Genomic DNA, 15,880 nt, shown 5'->3' with positions numbered 1-15,880 from the left:
ATCTGCCAACAGGTTGTTGAATTTGTCAAATTTCGTCACTTTTCGTCATTAGGAAAGCGTTTAGTTGATAACATATGTATTTTCTTTTTGTCATATAGACGCTTAGCTGGTGATTATAAGAAAGGAAACGTGACGAAATTTCCGGCAATCCACGAGCTTGATGAGACATGACGGAATACTAAACATGAAGTCATGGTGGCATCGGAAATGTTCAATCAAATTTTATAAAGAATCAACAAAGAATATTACAAGCCAAGTTTGGTGTTGATCCATTCAACAAATCAAATACTGTAATTGCATACTTTTTTCTACTAGTTGTTGCAAAGCAGAAGACGATTGTTGATGACAGACGACAGGTGCGGAAGTATCCCCTCTTCCATAATAATAGCTCATCGCGCAACTTCCGTTCTGTCGGGCTTCCATGACAGACATACATTACCAGATCGTTAAAATTATTTATAATAAAAATTTACTGGCACTTTTATATTTTATTCACAAAATAATACAGTCAATAATTTTCTTGGATTAAAGAAGTCACAGTTCTTCCTTTTTCAAAGTCAATCATGCTCTAAAATTACTGTAACTTCTATACATTGATATAATAATAACTGTTTAAAAAGTCTGTTTGAAATACTATAAGGTAAAGCAAAAATATGCTTGAAATCTGCGTAAAAATACACTTGTAATCTCAGTAAAAATTACAGGTGTTTATCTTGGACACATTGCATGTCTGCCTCCGTCTACTGGTACAGTAGCACCTGTGATAAAGGACGCGCTATCTGAAGCTAGGAACGCTATTGTTGATGCTACTTCTTCCGGTTGACCTGGTCGACCTAGCGCATGCGTCTCTTTTGACCGCTCCAGAAACTGTAGTATAAAAATGTTTTAATAATTATATTGTTACTATTTCAAATATTTAACTGACGGGGTTCGATATAAAATACATGCGGAAAACCACTATTTGTAAGCAATACTTCGAAAAATAAAAAAAATCTTGAATAATTTCATTCATTTTATACAAACCAAATAAACGAACAAAATCATCCTAAATTATTCAAGCGCCCTCTTTATGACTGAATCATTTACCAGTTAAATATTTATACTCAAAAGCTAGCTGTGTATTATTAACAAAAGCACCGCTTGCGCTGTTAACGCTCGTCTGTTAAATATTCTATGTTAAAAAGAGGCATAAATATTTTTTTTTCAGAATTATGCTCCTTGTCTAACAACTGCACCTTGTCATGATAAGCATAAGTATTTCAAGTCTGTGGTTTATACTTTTTAAAATGTTTGAATAATTGGCAACATAATAGATTTTACACAACGATGACGACGCCGCGGCGACCATTAAGGCTCGATTTTTTCTTGGATACAGATGGAGTTAATAAAAATGAGCCGCGTCACGACAAAACCAACATAATGAGTTTGCGACCATCGTGGATCCAGACCAGCCTGCGCATCCGCGCAGTCTGATCAGGATCCATGCTGTTCGCAGTCAGTTTCTCTACTTGTAATAGGGTTTGTAAGCGAACAGTATGGATCCTGATCAGACTGCACGGATGCGCAGGCTGGTCTGGATCCATGCTGGTCGCAAACCCATTATGTTGGTTTTGTCGTGACGCGGCTCAAATGTATTCAATAAATACCTTCGCATATGCATCGGCATCAAGACCGCCTCGTTTCTGTAATTCTGTAACGGTGACACCGGGACTGCAAATAAATTTTACGAAACATTCAAAATGGTGCTCTCTAAATAAAAGTTAACAAAAAGAATAGGGGATGTGAAACACACGAAACAAAGCGAGTCAGGTTTCAGTAAATTTGATAAAGACCTATATACGTTTCGGCTGTTCAATAGTTGAATAACAGCCAAGCAGTCGCATTCACACCGTTTAAATTTAATTGCTTCAATTTTAATCTTAAAAACAACAACAACAACAACAACAAACAAGAGGGCCATGATGGCCCTGAGGTCGCTCACCTGTATAAAGGCACCCGGAGCGGGGACAGTTTAAACTCCAGGGTTTTTATTTGAACAAACTTGGAAGACACCCATCAGAAGATGTTTCACTATGTTAAGTTTTTACTACACACATATAATGAAAAACAAAAAACAACGATCTACCCCCCCTCCCCCCCCCCACGGCAGGGCCAATTTTAATCTAAGGGCTTTTATTTGAACAAACTTGGTAGACACCAATAAGAAGATGTTTCATGCTAAACATCTAAGCTCTAGCCTATGGTGTTTTTTTAAAAGAAGGCTTTTTAAGTTTTTACTATACACATATAGTTAAAATCAATGACATACCTGGGGCGGGCGAGTTTTTACCACAGGGCTTTTATTTGAACAAACTTTGTAGACACTTACTAGAAGATGTTTCATGCTTAATATCTAAACTCCTGCTATTTGGGTTTTTTCAAAGAAGATTTTTTAAGTTTTTGCTATACACATATAAGGAAAATCAATGACCCCCGGGGCGGGGCCAATTTTGACCCAAGGGCTTTTATTTGAACAAACTTTGTAGACACCCATTAGAACATGTTTCATGCTAAAGATCTTAGCTCTAGCTATTTGGGTTTTTTCAAAGAAGATTTTTTAAGTTTTTGCAATACACATATAAGGAAAATCAATGACCCCCGGGGCGGGGCCAATTTTGACCCAAGGGCTTTTATTTGAACAAACTTTGTAGACACCCATTAGAACATGTTTCATGCTAAAGATCTTAGCTCTAGCTCTTTGAGTTCTTTAAAAGAAGATTTTTTAAGTTTTTATTATATGCATATAGGGAAAATCAATGACCCCCTGGGGCGGGGCCAATTTTGACCCCAGGGCTTTTATTTGAACAAACTTGGTAGACACTTATTAGAAGATGTTTCATGCCAAATATCTAAGCTCTAGCTCTTAGGGTTTTTTAAAAGAAGATATTTAAAGTTTTTTCTTTCGGTTGCCATGGCAACCAGAGTTCTGCATGGAATTAAATTCTTTGAACAATTTTTAAAGGTGACCACCAAAGGAACATTCCTGTGAAGTTTGGATGAAATTGGCTCAGTGGTTTATGAGGAGATGTCATTTAAAGTAAAAGTTTACGGACGGACGGACGACGGAAGGACGCCGGACGAAAAGCGATCACAAAAGCTCACCCTGTCACTTTGTGACAGGTGAGCTAAAAACAAGATGTATTCTAACCGTACGTTTTCTTCTACCAAGGCGACCAATTCAGACCAAGAACCTTGCCGTCTAATCATGGTCTACCCATTACGTCATTACTTATTTTGAAAATTTTCCTACTAATGATAATGGTTTTGTCCACATTAAAGAATGGACGGGTTCATTTAAGATATTTAGCGTGGTAAGGGAAGATACAATGTAACACTGATTGCTACAAGCGACAGGGTCGGTGTATACTTTGTAATGGGTTGATAGGTTTCCTACACTGTATCTTGTTAGTGATGTTTTATTGAGTTGTTATGTCAAATCATTTGTAAAGAGAGCAGAAATCTGCAAACTGGCAAAAAGTGAAGGGTGTTTTAAGTCTATAACATCAGCATCTAAGTTTCCAAATGGCATTATCAAAAGCAATATAAAGGAAGATAAGGTCTGAATAACGCAACAAATAGTAATCGATACAAAAAAAAACATTACTCACTTGACAGCATTTACACGAACGTTTTTGCTCGCAAGTTCTGGAAAAAAATCATGCAGAAGAATTATTCAAACAGATTGAATAGGACCATGTTAATGATGTCATTATTATAAAACTTTATTACATTTTTGAAAGCTGCAGACACTCAAGTAGAATCACTGTTACTAACCTAAGATATAAATGACGAGGTAGGTTATCACCTTCATAATAAAACATATTTGTTAAAAATATTTCATGCGTTAAAGATGTTAAAATGTTCTTGCATGCCTTAAAAATGTTGCAACAGTTACAAATATTATCAAATGTGCTAAACAAAGTTTCAAATGTTTCAAACGTGATCATGTGTTATATGTACGGAGAAAGGCGGGCAATCGATTCTAAATGAGAGATCTTGATCAAAGTTGCTCATTGCGTTGAAGCCAAAGTAACGACAAGAATATTACCTAAAGCAACACATCTGGTAAATTGATCGACGGCACTCTTCGACATACAGTAAGATAATACGTTTGGAAACTGGAAAAAATGAAACATATAGCCAGTCAAACCGATTTTATTAAAAAAAAGGTATCATTTATAACACAGGGACGGCAGCGCAAGCGATATAGCTGCCAGTGCAGTGCTTTTGATTTTGCACAAAAATAGCAGGAAATGATTAAAAACCTTCAATGCTTGGGAAATTTATTTGTCTACGTATAAACATCTGCAAGCAAGGAAATTCTACAACGGCGATTCTGATTCCCAAATCAAATATCTGTTACTAATATTCTACGAAAATTGTGACCAGAGTTACAACAGTTTTATGACTGAGGCATTACTTTTAAACATTGCAAACAACAATTATGATATTGGAAATGTGTGCATTATTTAAGCTGGAAAATGTTGTGCAGTAGTAGAAGTAGAGCAAACCCGATAAAAAAACACGAGTTTTTCATGGGCAATGGCAACATTGTACAACATGCGGATTGTGTGCAGTATGACAACATTTTAAATTGTATAATTATATAGAATTTGTCACAGATACAAATACTGAAGATTACATTCATGCGTTTTTAAATTCACAAATATTCCTAACACTTATTTCAAAATTAAACAGAACTTTGACTGTACGTTTGTTTCTTCATTAAAATGATCGGAATTCTATTCGCAGTCTTTGTATTCTATTTTTGCACACCATAAATTATTCAGCGTAATGAGACAGATTTATATCAATAATCTTAAACATATCTGTTTCCATAAAACATTTAACTCCTTCCATCAATGCTTGCAAAACCATTTTAAACAATGATTTATAATACCTATAGATAACAAAAATACAAAAAAAACTAACTGGGAAGGGAATATATGTTTTACACCGATTTAAACCCGTTTTCTGTTTGTTTGCATAAATTACCATAAAACCTGCTAGTTTTTAAATTTATATTTACGTTTTGTATGAGAAACTAAATTTATTGACTTAAAACGTTAATAAATTGCTAAATATCAACTTATGTCTGAAAATACATTACCGGTTATACATTTACTATTATATATTATATCCCCCGTCCCTTTATACAGTTTCCGTGATTCACTTGGAGGGTGTTTTTCCATTGTGACGTCATTATTTGAGAAATTACCATTATGGCGGTTTGCGTCACAAGATCATGACACAAAAATGGAACAAATGTTCACTGATTTATCCATACTTACAGCTCTCAAACCATTCACGCTGGAAACGTTGACTATATTGCCTTTAGTTTTAATAAGATGAGGAACTGCAAGCATTGTGAGATGGTATATTGATCTGCAATTGAAGAAAAAACCACAAATGAGCCTCGTCATGACAAAACCAACATAGTGCGTTTGCGACCAGCATGGATCCAGACCAGCCTGCGCATCCGTGCAGTCTGATCAGCGTCCATGTTGTTCGCTATTAGTTTCTCTACTTGTAAAAGGGTTGGTAAGCGAACAGCATGTATCCTAATCAGACTGCGCTGAGGCGCAGGCTGGTCTGGATCCATGCTGGTCGCAAACGCACTATGCTGGTTTTGTCGTGACGCGGCTCAAATAAAAACTTTGTTACAGACCCTTTTTTCCTGATCAGATAAATCTTATCCGTCACTTGTTCGGGTGTTAGTCATATTGTTACTCTAGTAGTATACCATAAGTATGGTGAATAATTTAAGATGGGAAAAGAATACCATGGCCGCTTCTGTCTACGATACTTCTGACACAGGATGCCAAGCTTCTTCACGTGACATACTTCAACGCCAAAAGAGGTCTACAATGGCGAGCGTAGTGCCTGAATATCACCGACAACGGTCAGTTATAAACCCGATCTACTACAACCGATTATTTAATAACAGTTGCTTTCAAGCTATTTTTTTGCGCGAGTGTTTGGCTTTCGCAGTGCAGGGACTATCTATGGACTTTTGTGATTAGAGCAAAGATGGCTTCATATATAGCAAAGATGTCCTTCGGGATCATTGATGCCAGCACTATAAAGTGTTGAGAATTGAGTACCGCTCAAGCCGGTGCTAGGGGGCGTGAGGGATGTTGCACTTATTCATTATCCCTCATGTACAGACTCAATCAAACCGAGTCTGCAATTCTTATGTTATTTTGTTGTGATTAATGCTTCCGAGGGATCACTTTGTTTCCAGAATTTTGTATTTCACAACAGCAGGTGTCAAGTGCTGTGTGGCAGCCGTAAAATGTTGCCCCGTACTTCACTTCAGTGTTGTTATATTTTCTGGTCCGATTATTTAATAACAGTTGCTTTCAAGCTATTTTTTTGCGCGAGTGTTTGGCTTTCGCAGTGCAGGGACTATCTATGGACTTTTGTGATTAGAGCAAAGATGGCTTCATATATAGCAAAGATGTCCTTCGGGATCATTGATGCCAGCACTATAAAGTGTTGAGAATTGAGTACCGCTCAAGCCGGTGCTAGGGGGCGTGAGGGATGTTGCACTTATTCATTATCCCTCATGTACAGACTCAATCAAACCGAGTCTGCAATTCTTATGTTATTTTGTTGTGATTAATGCTTCCGAGGGATCACTTTGTTTCCAGAATTTTGTATTTCACAACAGCAGGTGTCAAGTGCTGTGTGGCAGCCGTAAAATGTTGCCCCGTACTTCACTTCAGTGTTGTTATATTTTCTGGTCCTTCGGGATCATTGATGCCAGCACTATAAAGTGTTGAGAATTGAGTACCGCTCAAGCCGGTGCTAGGGGGCGTGAGGGATGTTGCACTTATTCATTATCCCTCATGTACAGACTCAATCAAACCGAGTCTGCAATTCTTATGTTATTTTGTTGTGATTAATGCTTCCGAGGGATCACTTTGTTTCCAGAATTTTGTACTTCACAACAGCAGGTGTCAAGTGCTGTGTGGCAGCCGTAAAATGTTGCCCCGTACTTCACTTCAGTGTTGTTATATTTTCTGGTCCTTCGGGATCATTGATGCCAGCACTATAAAGTGTTGAGAATTGAGTACCGCTCAAGCCGGTGCTAGGGGGCGTGAGGGATGTTGCACTTATTCATTATCCCTCATGTACAGACTCAATCAAACCGAGTCTGCAATTCTTATGTTATTTTGTTGTGATTAATGCTTCCGAGGGATCACTTTGTTTCCAGAATTTCATAATCGTAGAAATATGAAACTTGTTAAGCAGTATTATATGATAATTTATTCTTCTCTGAGAATGCATTTGTCATATTGCCATACAACTATATAATATACAAGAAGACACCTCCTTTTAAATTTCATCGGCAAGACTGACAAAACCAATGATCAGTACGGCATGCGCAAGTACACTGAACATTCCAATTACGTCTGACCAATCAAAAATGACTATTTAGTGTCTGCCCAATCAAAATAGACTATATCAATGTCTGACCAATCAAAACAGAGTATATCAATTTCTGACCAATCAAAATTGACGTACCTTACATTTATGTTGAATATTCTATCGTATTGCTCTAATGTAGTATTTTCTATATTTCCCAGCTCAAGGATACCTGCACAATTGACCTGTAAAGCAAACGATCATAAGTTAAAGAGGTAATTAACAGATAATTATGGTGTTCCCATGTTGCCCCTCAATTCATTATTTCAGGCTTGAACCGCCGGCACACAAGTAAAACCACCGATTTACGGTAGATTAATCATATAAAAGAAGTCAAAGTCTCTGGTGGGGTTTGAACCAACAGCCTTGATGGTCAAATAATCGGAAGCCATGTTCTCGAACCATTTAGCATATTCATTTAATCTTATGTTATTATGACAGGTACTTGAAACAAAAAAAGCTTATGCACAACTAATTATACTCTACTGGGATCCTACATATTACCGGACAAAATATGAAGTTTTTTATCTGTAACTTTTATTTAAAATAATAAAAGAAAAATGGAAGTTTACCCAAATAATTTTGGGTTCTTAACGCACGTAAACATTCTTTTATCAAACATGAAATTAAACATTTGACTGAAGAAATTTGTCTTTAAATAAGACCATTATAAGAGGAAAAAAATCGTGCAAACAAATTGTTGCAAAAGCCATAAAATCTATTTTATTTACATTTCATGTAGAGTTTCCTCCCATGGGCGTAACCCGTTTCCTTATATGTTTCTTTAATTTACACTTATTTGTAAAAAAACAACAACGAGATACTGTTAAGATTAAGTTTAGAATTACGTTTTATCATTAAAATATGTTACGATAACGTTGAAAAGAATCAAAAGTAAAACATATCAAAAAAAACACATTAATTTTAGGGTCTCTATTTTCGGGCCTGCGCAGAAGAGATTATTCCCCCGCATAAACAGGTCATGAAATAACTAGTAAACAAAAGGGCATGTTAGTAGATAAAGAACTGAATCAACAATATTTACCTGAGAGTGGTTTTGTTGTTATTTACTTAGAAATAGAAAGTGTATGTACAATTCAGACTGTATGATTTTTGAATCGAAGCAAAAAATAAAGCACTATTCAGCAGTAATAGCTTTTGTCCTGTAAACTGATTGTCCGGTAAATAAGTTGGATCCCAGTAGCGATTTTTCCGTTTATACAAGTTTGTTGTCAATTATCTGCAGATTTATATTATGTTACAGACGCTCTAAAAATCGTGTAACTAATGTATCCCCAGGGGAAGTAACTACAGTCACATGTTGCGACTAGATATGCATGAATAACGTCCCTTTGAGACCACCATTTACATACCAAAACATCAAGAGAGCCGAAATGACTTATTGTAGTGTCCAGAACCCTCTGTGTATCACTCTCCTTCGATAGATCACCGGGGATAAGTAAGGGCTAAAAAAATAAAATAAAAATACCAGAAACGCTAGGTATCAAAGTAATACGGTACCCACGTTCTGTCAATTTGTAAAACAGACAGAATATGGCATGTGACAAATACCGTGCTTGAAAAAAGTTCAATTGATGACATGTATGAAGTTAAAAAACACTGACACTGACAGAAAGCTGAAATCACTACAAATATCAAACACTTCATTTGACGCACGTCTTCAATGGGATGTCATAAAACAAATTTTATCTGATAAAACAATCAAAACCCAACAATGCACGATATGCACGGTATGCACAGTACTAAAATCCTTACCTTGAACGTCCCAAATACCGTATAACAGAAGTGCATGTTTATAAGAAAATTTGTAAACAGACAGAAATGTAGAAATCTATTAATTAATGCAATGCGATTATTATATGCATTTGAATAGCATTGTTTATAAGTTGTGTCGTTGATTTTCGTAAATTTGCACGAAAACTGCACCAAAATAATTGTACACAAAACATCTACTTTAAGGGGATTTGATTTTAAAGGGTTCAACGGGCGCTATAAAACAGTTTTTGATTTCAATCCCTACAGGTAAGCGACATTTAAAATCAGATTTTTTATGGGCGTTACGGAAATCTGCGCAAATTTTATTTTTAAAAATTTTTTATGGGGATAAAAAAAAACAACTTCCCCTGACTATTTCTTAGTTTGGGGCTTATATTTATCTTTTGACGGGGAAAAATTTTTTTTGACGAATTTCCGTTTGAATTATTTCATTTTAGTAAAAATTAAAATGGAAAAAAATATTTTTAAGGGGGCTCAATTTAAAAAACTGAAATTTGGGGCTTGGGGTGGGGAAAAAAAATTTGTTTAAAATGGAGAGTTTTAATGGGACCCAGATGAAAAAAAACTTGACGTACTGGGAAAAGGGAATTTTACAAAAATTTTAAAAAACTTTTTTATTTTTTTGGGTATCCATTTTTAAACCAAAAAAATTTTGTAATACCCGTTCAATTCAAATAACCGCAATGATAATTATAACTTGAAGTATTTGTCAATATGAAACAACGAAGGACTTGATAACAAAGGCAGCAATTATCCACTCTATCGCTTGTAAATGGAAGACCCCTATGTAAATGGAAGAGACCTATGTAAATGGAAGACCCCTATGTAAATAGACGACTCCTATGTAAAAGGAAGACGCCTTTGTAAATGGAAGACCTCTTTACAAAAGGAAGACCCCTATGTAAATGGAAGACACCTATGTAAATGGAAGACCCTATGTAAATGGAGGTCGCCAATGTAAATTGAAGACGCCTATGTAAATGGAGGACGCCAATGTAAATAGAAGCCCCTATGTAAATGGAAGACGCCTATGTAAGTGGAAGACCCCTATGTAAATGGAGGACGCCTATGTAAATGGAAGACCCCTATGTAAATGGAGGTCGCCAATGTAAATTGAAGACGCCAATGTAAATTGAAGACGCCTATGTAAATTGAAGACGCCTATGTAAATGGAGGACGCCTATGTAAATGGAAGACCCCTATGTAAATGGAGGACGCCTATATAAATGGAAGAGACCTATGTAAATGGAAGACACCTATGTAAATGGAAGACCCTATGTAAATGGAGGTCGCCAATGTAAATTAAAGACGCCTATGTAAATGGAGGACGCCAATGTAAATGGAAGCCCCTATGTAAATGGAAGACGCCTATGTAAAGAGGAAAACCCCTATGTAAATGGAGGACGCCTATGTAAATGGAAGACCCCTATGTAAATGGAGGTCGCCAAATGTAAATTGAAGACGCCAATGTAAATTGAAGACGCCTATGTAAATTGAAGACGCCTATGTAAATGGAGGACGCCAATGTAAATGGAAGCCCCTATGTAAATGGAAGACGCCTATGTAATTGGAAGACCCCTATGTAAATGGAAAACTCCTATGTAAATGGAAGACGCCTGTGTAAATGGAAAACTCCTATGTAAATGAAAAACTCCTATGTAAATGGAAGACGCCTGTGTAAACGGAAAACTCCTATGTAAATGGAAGACGCCTATGTAAATGGAAGACGCCTGTGTAAATGGAAAACTCCTATGTAAATTGAAAACTCCTATGTAAATGGAAGACGCCTATGTAAATGGAAAACTCCTATGTAAATGGAAGACGCCTATGTAAATGGAAAACTCCTATGTAAATGGAAGACGCCTATGTAAATGGAAGACCCCTTTGTAAATGGAGGACGCCTATATAAATGGAAGACGCCTATGTAAATGCAGGACGCCTATGTAAATGGAAGACCCCTATGTAAATGGAAGACCCCTATGTAAATGGAAGACCCCTATGTAAATGGAGGACGCCTATGTAAATGGAAGACGCCTATGTAAATGGACGACCCCAATGTAAATGGAAGAGACCTGTGTAAATGGAAGAGCCTTTTGCATGGTACAATGACTGCAAATGGGTCAACTGAGCTTTTTTCATTTCCAAAATGATCAATACGATTTTGTAAAATCCAAATATATGTACACAGTGTCTTGAAACTTTTAATAAAGTTTAATATTAAAACTTTGCACTCCAAGTATATTTATATTAATTCTAGTATGAAATGAAATGTCATTGGCAAACATAGGTAATAATGTAATATCTCTAATAACTTACTTTTTTAATTGAAATAAGTACAGGGGAAAATAATCTTGTAACTCGAACTAACATCAGGCAATCATTTACGTCCCTTGGTTTTAATTTCATAAAACTTAAGTGTAACATATTTGCAGTTCAACATCTGTAGCATACTTATTGCCCCAGATAGTAAAAAGGGTCATATATCTTTTGTTTGCATGGTTTGGTTTTGATTTGTTACCGAACACATCACGATTAAAGATTTTTTTCAAATAAATAAAACACGTGAAATACCTTACCTTCTTACAGTCTTGACCTACTCGCTGTAAATTTACTTCATTTCTGCCAGTCAGTGCCACAGATGCTCCGAGTTTAGAGAACAATTTGGCGGTCGCTGCTCCGATCCCGGAACTTGCACCTGTAATGTAAGTCAAAGAAACACAATGACATAATGTTCCAAGTTTTCGTATTGTTTGTTCTGTTGTGCTTTCCCCCTTTGACCGCTAATTTGTACTAATGAATTCATCATTGATTTTTTGTCGGAATCAAACCAATAACCATGAATGAGAACCAATCAAATAACAGTCAGATACCTTAAACCGTATCAAAGGCAAACATACGGCTATGCCTTAGGCTAATAAATAGGCTTTAATACTGTTTAAAATATAATATATATACTTAGAAGAAAACAAAAAGAATGGATTGAAATAGAAAGTTATTTGGCATTAAATTCTAGCCTAAATATAGAAATTAAATAACATACTATTCTAACATTGGCATTTTATGTAACCCTCATGAATAGTGAGGCCTTTGTTCGTAGACGTTTGTAGTATCAAAACCCAGGTTAAGGGTCAAATATGCAGGGACAGTCAGATGCTAAAATCATCCGCCCTGCGAATTGGACCATACCGCCTCCTCTCCCCCTTCTACCCACCCCACACCGAATTAACCTGATAGTGAAAGGAAAGTCGGAATGTAAACACTTGGCTTCTAAGTTCTACAGAACTCGATTAATAGGCTACCATCTACTTGACTGATGCGGTAATTTTGATATTTTTTTTACATAATGATATATATATCATTCAAAATTAAATACACTAATGTTGAGATAGCCCCTAGTCATTGTCCTTCATAAAGTAAACACGAAAATGTAAACATGGTGAAACCGGTCATTCGTAATACTTCATAAAACACCGATGAAGTAACATAGACAAAATAAAGTTATATCAGTATTATCTATGTATCAAAAGGCAGTTAATATAAATCGCAAATAAACAGAAAAAGCGAAAAAATCTAACCTGTAATGAGAGCAACTTTTCCACCGAGATTTCCTATGGAAGCCGCCATCTTTGCTGTATCGATAGGGGTGTTCTCAAAGTTCATTTTACCATTGACTAAACTTTGGTTAATGAAAAAAAAAGTTTAAAAACAATTGAAGGTTTTTATATCTATTTCCCGCTCATGTTAACTTCAACTTAAAGAAGTTCTAAAACCAACATTCTTATAACTATAGCAGTGATAGAAAACCATATTTAGGAATATATTGTCACATGAACCATATAGCGAAGACGGGTTATTAGGCCTAAGTGATAAAAATGATTTTGAATTTAGCTACAGGTCTTACTTCTTTTGAAATACGTTTAATTTCACTAATTTAACATTCAACCCCCCCACTCCCGAATAACAAGAACAACAAAAACAACGATTTTAAAAATGCTTAATTATAAATACGCTTAAATGTATATATAGATCTATACATGCATTCAGCTCTCTATATACATGATCTAAGTGTATCAACATACAATTAAATATGTACATGTATATCAGTTTGCTCAACAAAATATTCAGAGCCCATACCTCTTTTATGTATACCCACTAAGTCACTTATGTATCCGCATAAATTATGACCTATTTGATAGTTAAATACTGTTGACCTTGAGCGTTATCTGCAAGGACCTTAAGATAAAACTTACTTCATAAAATCCGCTCTTCACTTTTAAAGTGGATACTTTGTTTAAAAATAGTTATGCTAGTATTATACTATATAATATATATTATACTATTCACTTAATTGACATACTTAGTGGCGAAGAGGATAATGATGATTATAGTGATAATGATAATGGTGATGATAACGATGTTATAATAATAATAATAATAATAATAATAATAATATAATAATAATAATAATAATAATAATAATAATAATATAATAATAATAATAATAATAATAATAATAATAATAATAATAATAATAATAATAATAATAATAATAATAATATAAAATGATGATGATGATGATGATGATGATGGTTATGATGGTTATGATGGTTGTGTTGATGATGATGTTATGGCGATATTGACAATAACGTACGATTACAATAAAGCTAACGATATTAATTAATTATACTAATATACGATGATGATGATGATGATGATGGTGCTGATGATAATGGTGCTGATTAAGATGATGTCAACGATAAGCTTTTATGATTCATTTAAATATTTTGCTGTTTCTTGAAAATTATAAATATTCGAATAGTTTTCGACCCATTTACCTCTCGAAATTGTGATATAGAATCCAGCTATATGAATAAAATCTTTGAAATAATCCGGAGTTCCTTCCCCTTACACTACGTTCCGCAGGGAATGATAATGAATAATTAGTGCATCATGACCCATATCTGCACAATTGCCAGCTCATTTTACATCATTTTGACATCGAATCCTCATTTATTCAATTGGCAATCAGAGGTAATTTATTTTACAAATCCAGCTAGTATTTGTTAAAGAATATCTTCATAGGCTTTTAAATCTACAACATTTCAATGTTGTTTAGTAAAGTTAAAATTTGTACATAATGTAAAATCGAATTATTATTTTTTTTGTTGTAATAACATTCATTTAATTTGGTTAAAGTGTTTTAAGTAGAAGCATTCAAATTAGCAAATGATAAAAAAGCTCGCCAATAGAGTACATGTCTATTTAACTAGTTATATACGCTCTCATTTAACCATACAGAATCAAACGTGCACATGTTTTTTTTTAGCGTAGATTTACTGGTTGACTGTGTCAGTTCATTTCTTGGGTAGAAGGGTTGACCTTATTTGTTCCTCTGCTTATAGAGTAGGAGGACATTCGTGACGTCCTTTAGCAGAATATTCCTTCATACGCCTCAATCACAAATAACACTTATTATTAGTATTGCTCAGTTAGAATCACGCTATGCGTTGTGAATTCTAACACTTAAACTATATAATATGATAACTTCTTTAATCACAATTAAAAACAACAACAACAAAACAAACAAAAATATACTGTTTACTAAATCCGTATTATACAACCCGTATTATCTTCTGTAAAATCTATTTCTGTCACGCAATAATTAAAAAATATACTGCGCACTTGCAAGCACACGTCTAGGCGCTACATGTCTATAGTTTGAACATAAATTGTAATAATAACAATCGTATTTACAAATAAACCTATCACTACCAATCGCAACGTCATAAGGCACTGCTCATAACACTAAGACTACCACACACATCTACATAATTTGTTCATTAGACAAGAACAGCAGCTAAAGGGGTAAATTTACAAATCTGTTTTATCTTGAGTGACAATACTGCTTGTTCTCACACATAAATAATCACTTCTTGCAATCATATGAAATTTGATGTTGTCAAATAAACTTCTTGATTAATAAGTTATACATACAACACCATCAACACTGTTCACAAAAATCATGAATTATACATATACAACGTACATCATAACACTTTTCATAAAAACATAAATGAGAATTCTACATAAAACGCCATCAACACTGCTAACAAAACGATAAATTCTACACGAAACAATGTCAACACTGTTCACAAAACCATCAACACTGTTTACAAAACTATGAATTCTACATACAGCATCATTAACACTGTCCACAAAACCATAAATTCTACATACAACACTGTCAACACTGTTCACAAAACGTGAATTCTACATACAGCATCATTAACACTGTTCACAAAACCATGAATTCCACATACAATACTTTAAAGACTGTTCACAAAACGTCAATCCTACATACAACACTGTCAACACTGTTCACAAAACCACGAATTCTACATACAACACCATTAACCCTAATCACAAAACCACGAACTCTACATACAACACCTTAAACTGTTGACGTCTATCAATAACACAATGATCACTTTTTACAAAGGAACATGGTCACTGTTATTTCTGTTCACAATATCTTTTAAGTTAATAACTTTTTTCTATCAACATTCTGAACATTGAATAGTAATTGAAAAACAAAAATAGAGGTGCGACAATT

At 34.8% G+C, this 15,880-nt stretch overlaps 1 protein-coding gene across 1 annotated transcript; it reads right to left on the bottom strand.

Annotated features, from left to right (window-relative positions):
- Positions 1 to 468: 468 nt before the first annotated feature.
- On the bottom strand, positions 469 to 13,495 carry LOC132758393 (3-oxoacyl-[acyl-carrier-protein] reductase FabG-like). The gene is made up of 10 exons (XM_060750065.1): positions 13,402 to 13,495; positions 12,843 to 12,943; positions 11,844 to 11,962; positions 8,844 to 8,936; positions 7,570 to 7,655; positions 5,331 to 5,424; positions 4,088 to 4,157; positions 3,648 to 3,684; positions 1,647 to 1,710; positions 469 to 867 (listed from the first exon to the last, which is right to left on the bottom strand). Exons 2-10 carry the CDS (start codon positions 12,925 to 12,927, stop codon positions 709 to 711), a joined length of 807 nt encoding a protein of 268 aa, XP_060606048.1. The 5' UTR covers positions 12,928 to 12,943; positions 13,402 to 13,495; the 3' UTR covers positions 469 to 708.
- Between the last annotated feature and the right edge of the window lie 2,385 nt (positions 13,496 to 15,880).

This window comes from Ruditapes philippinarum, unplaced genomic scaffold (genome assembly GCF_026571515.1).
Source record: "Ruditapes philippinarum isolate M1 unplaced genomic scaffold, ASM2657151v2 ctg8360_1_1_1_1, whole genome shotgun sequence".
In the NCBI taxonomy this organism is placed as follows: domain Eukaryota; kingdom Metazoa; phylum Mollusca; class Bivalvia; order Venerida; family Veneridae; genus Ruditapes; species Ruditapes philippinarum.
Note: the sequence above shows the minus strand (reverse complement) of the source record. Positions and strands in the feature narration are given on the sequence as shown.

Coding starts and splice junctions, on each gene's coding strand:
- LOC132758393 (XM_060750065.1), bottom strand. CDS start 12,927: ATGAACTTTGAGAACACCCCTATCGATACAGCAAAGATGGCGGCTTCC. Junction 5,425..7,569: donor ATATTCAACATAAATGTAAG/GTACGTCAATTT, acceptor CTTCAATTGCAG/ATCAATATACCATCTCACAA. Junction 3,685..4,087: donor TACCAGATGTGTTGCTTTAG/GTAATATTCTTG, acceptor ATTTTTTTCCAG/AACTTGCGAGCAAAAACGTT.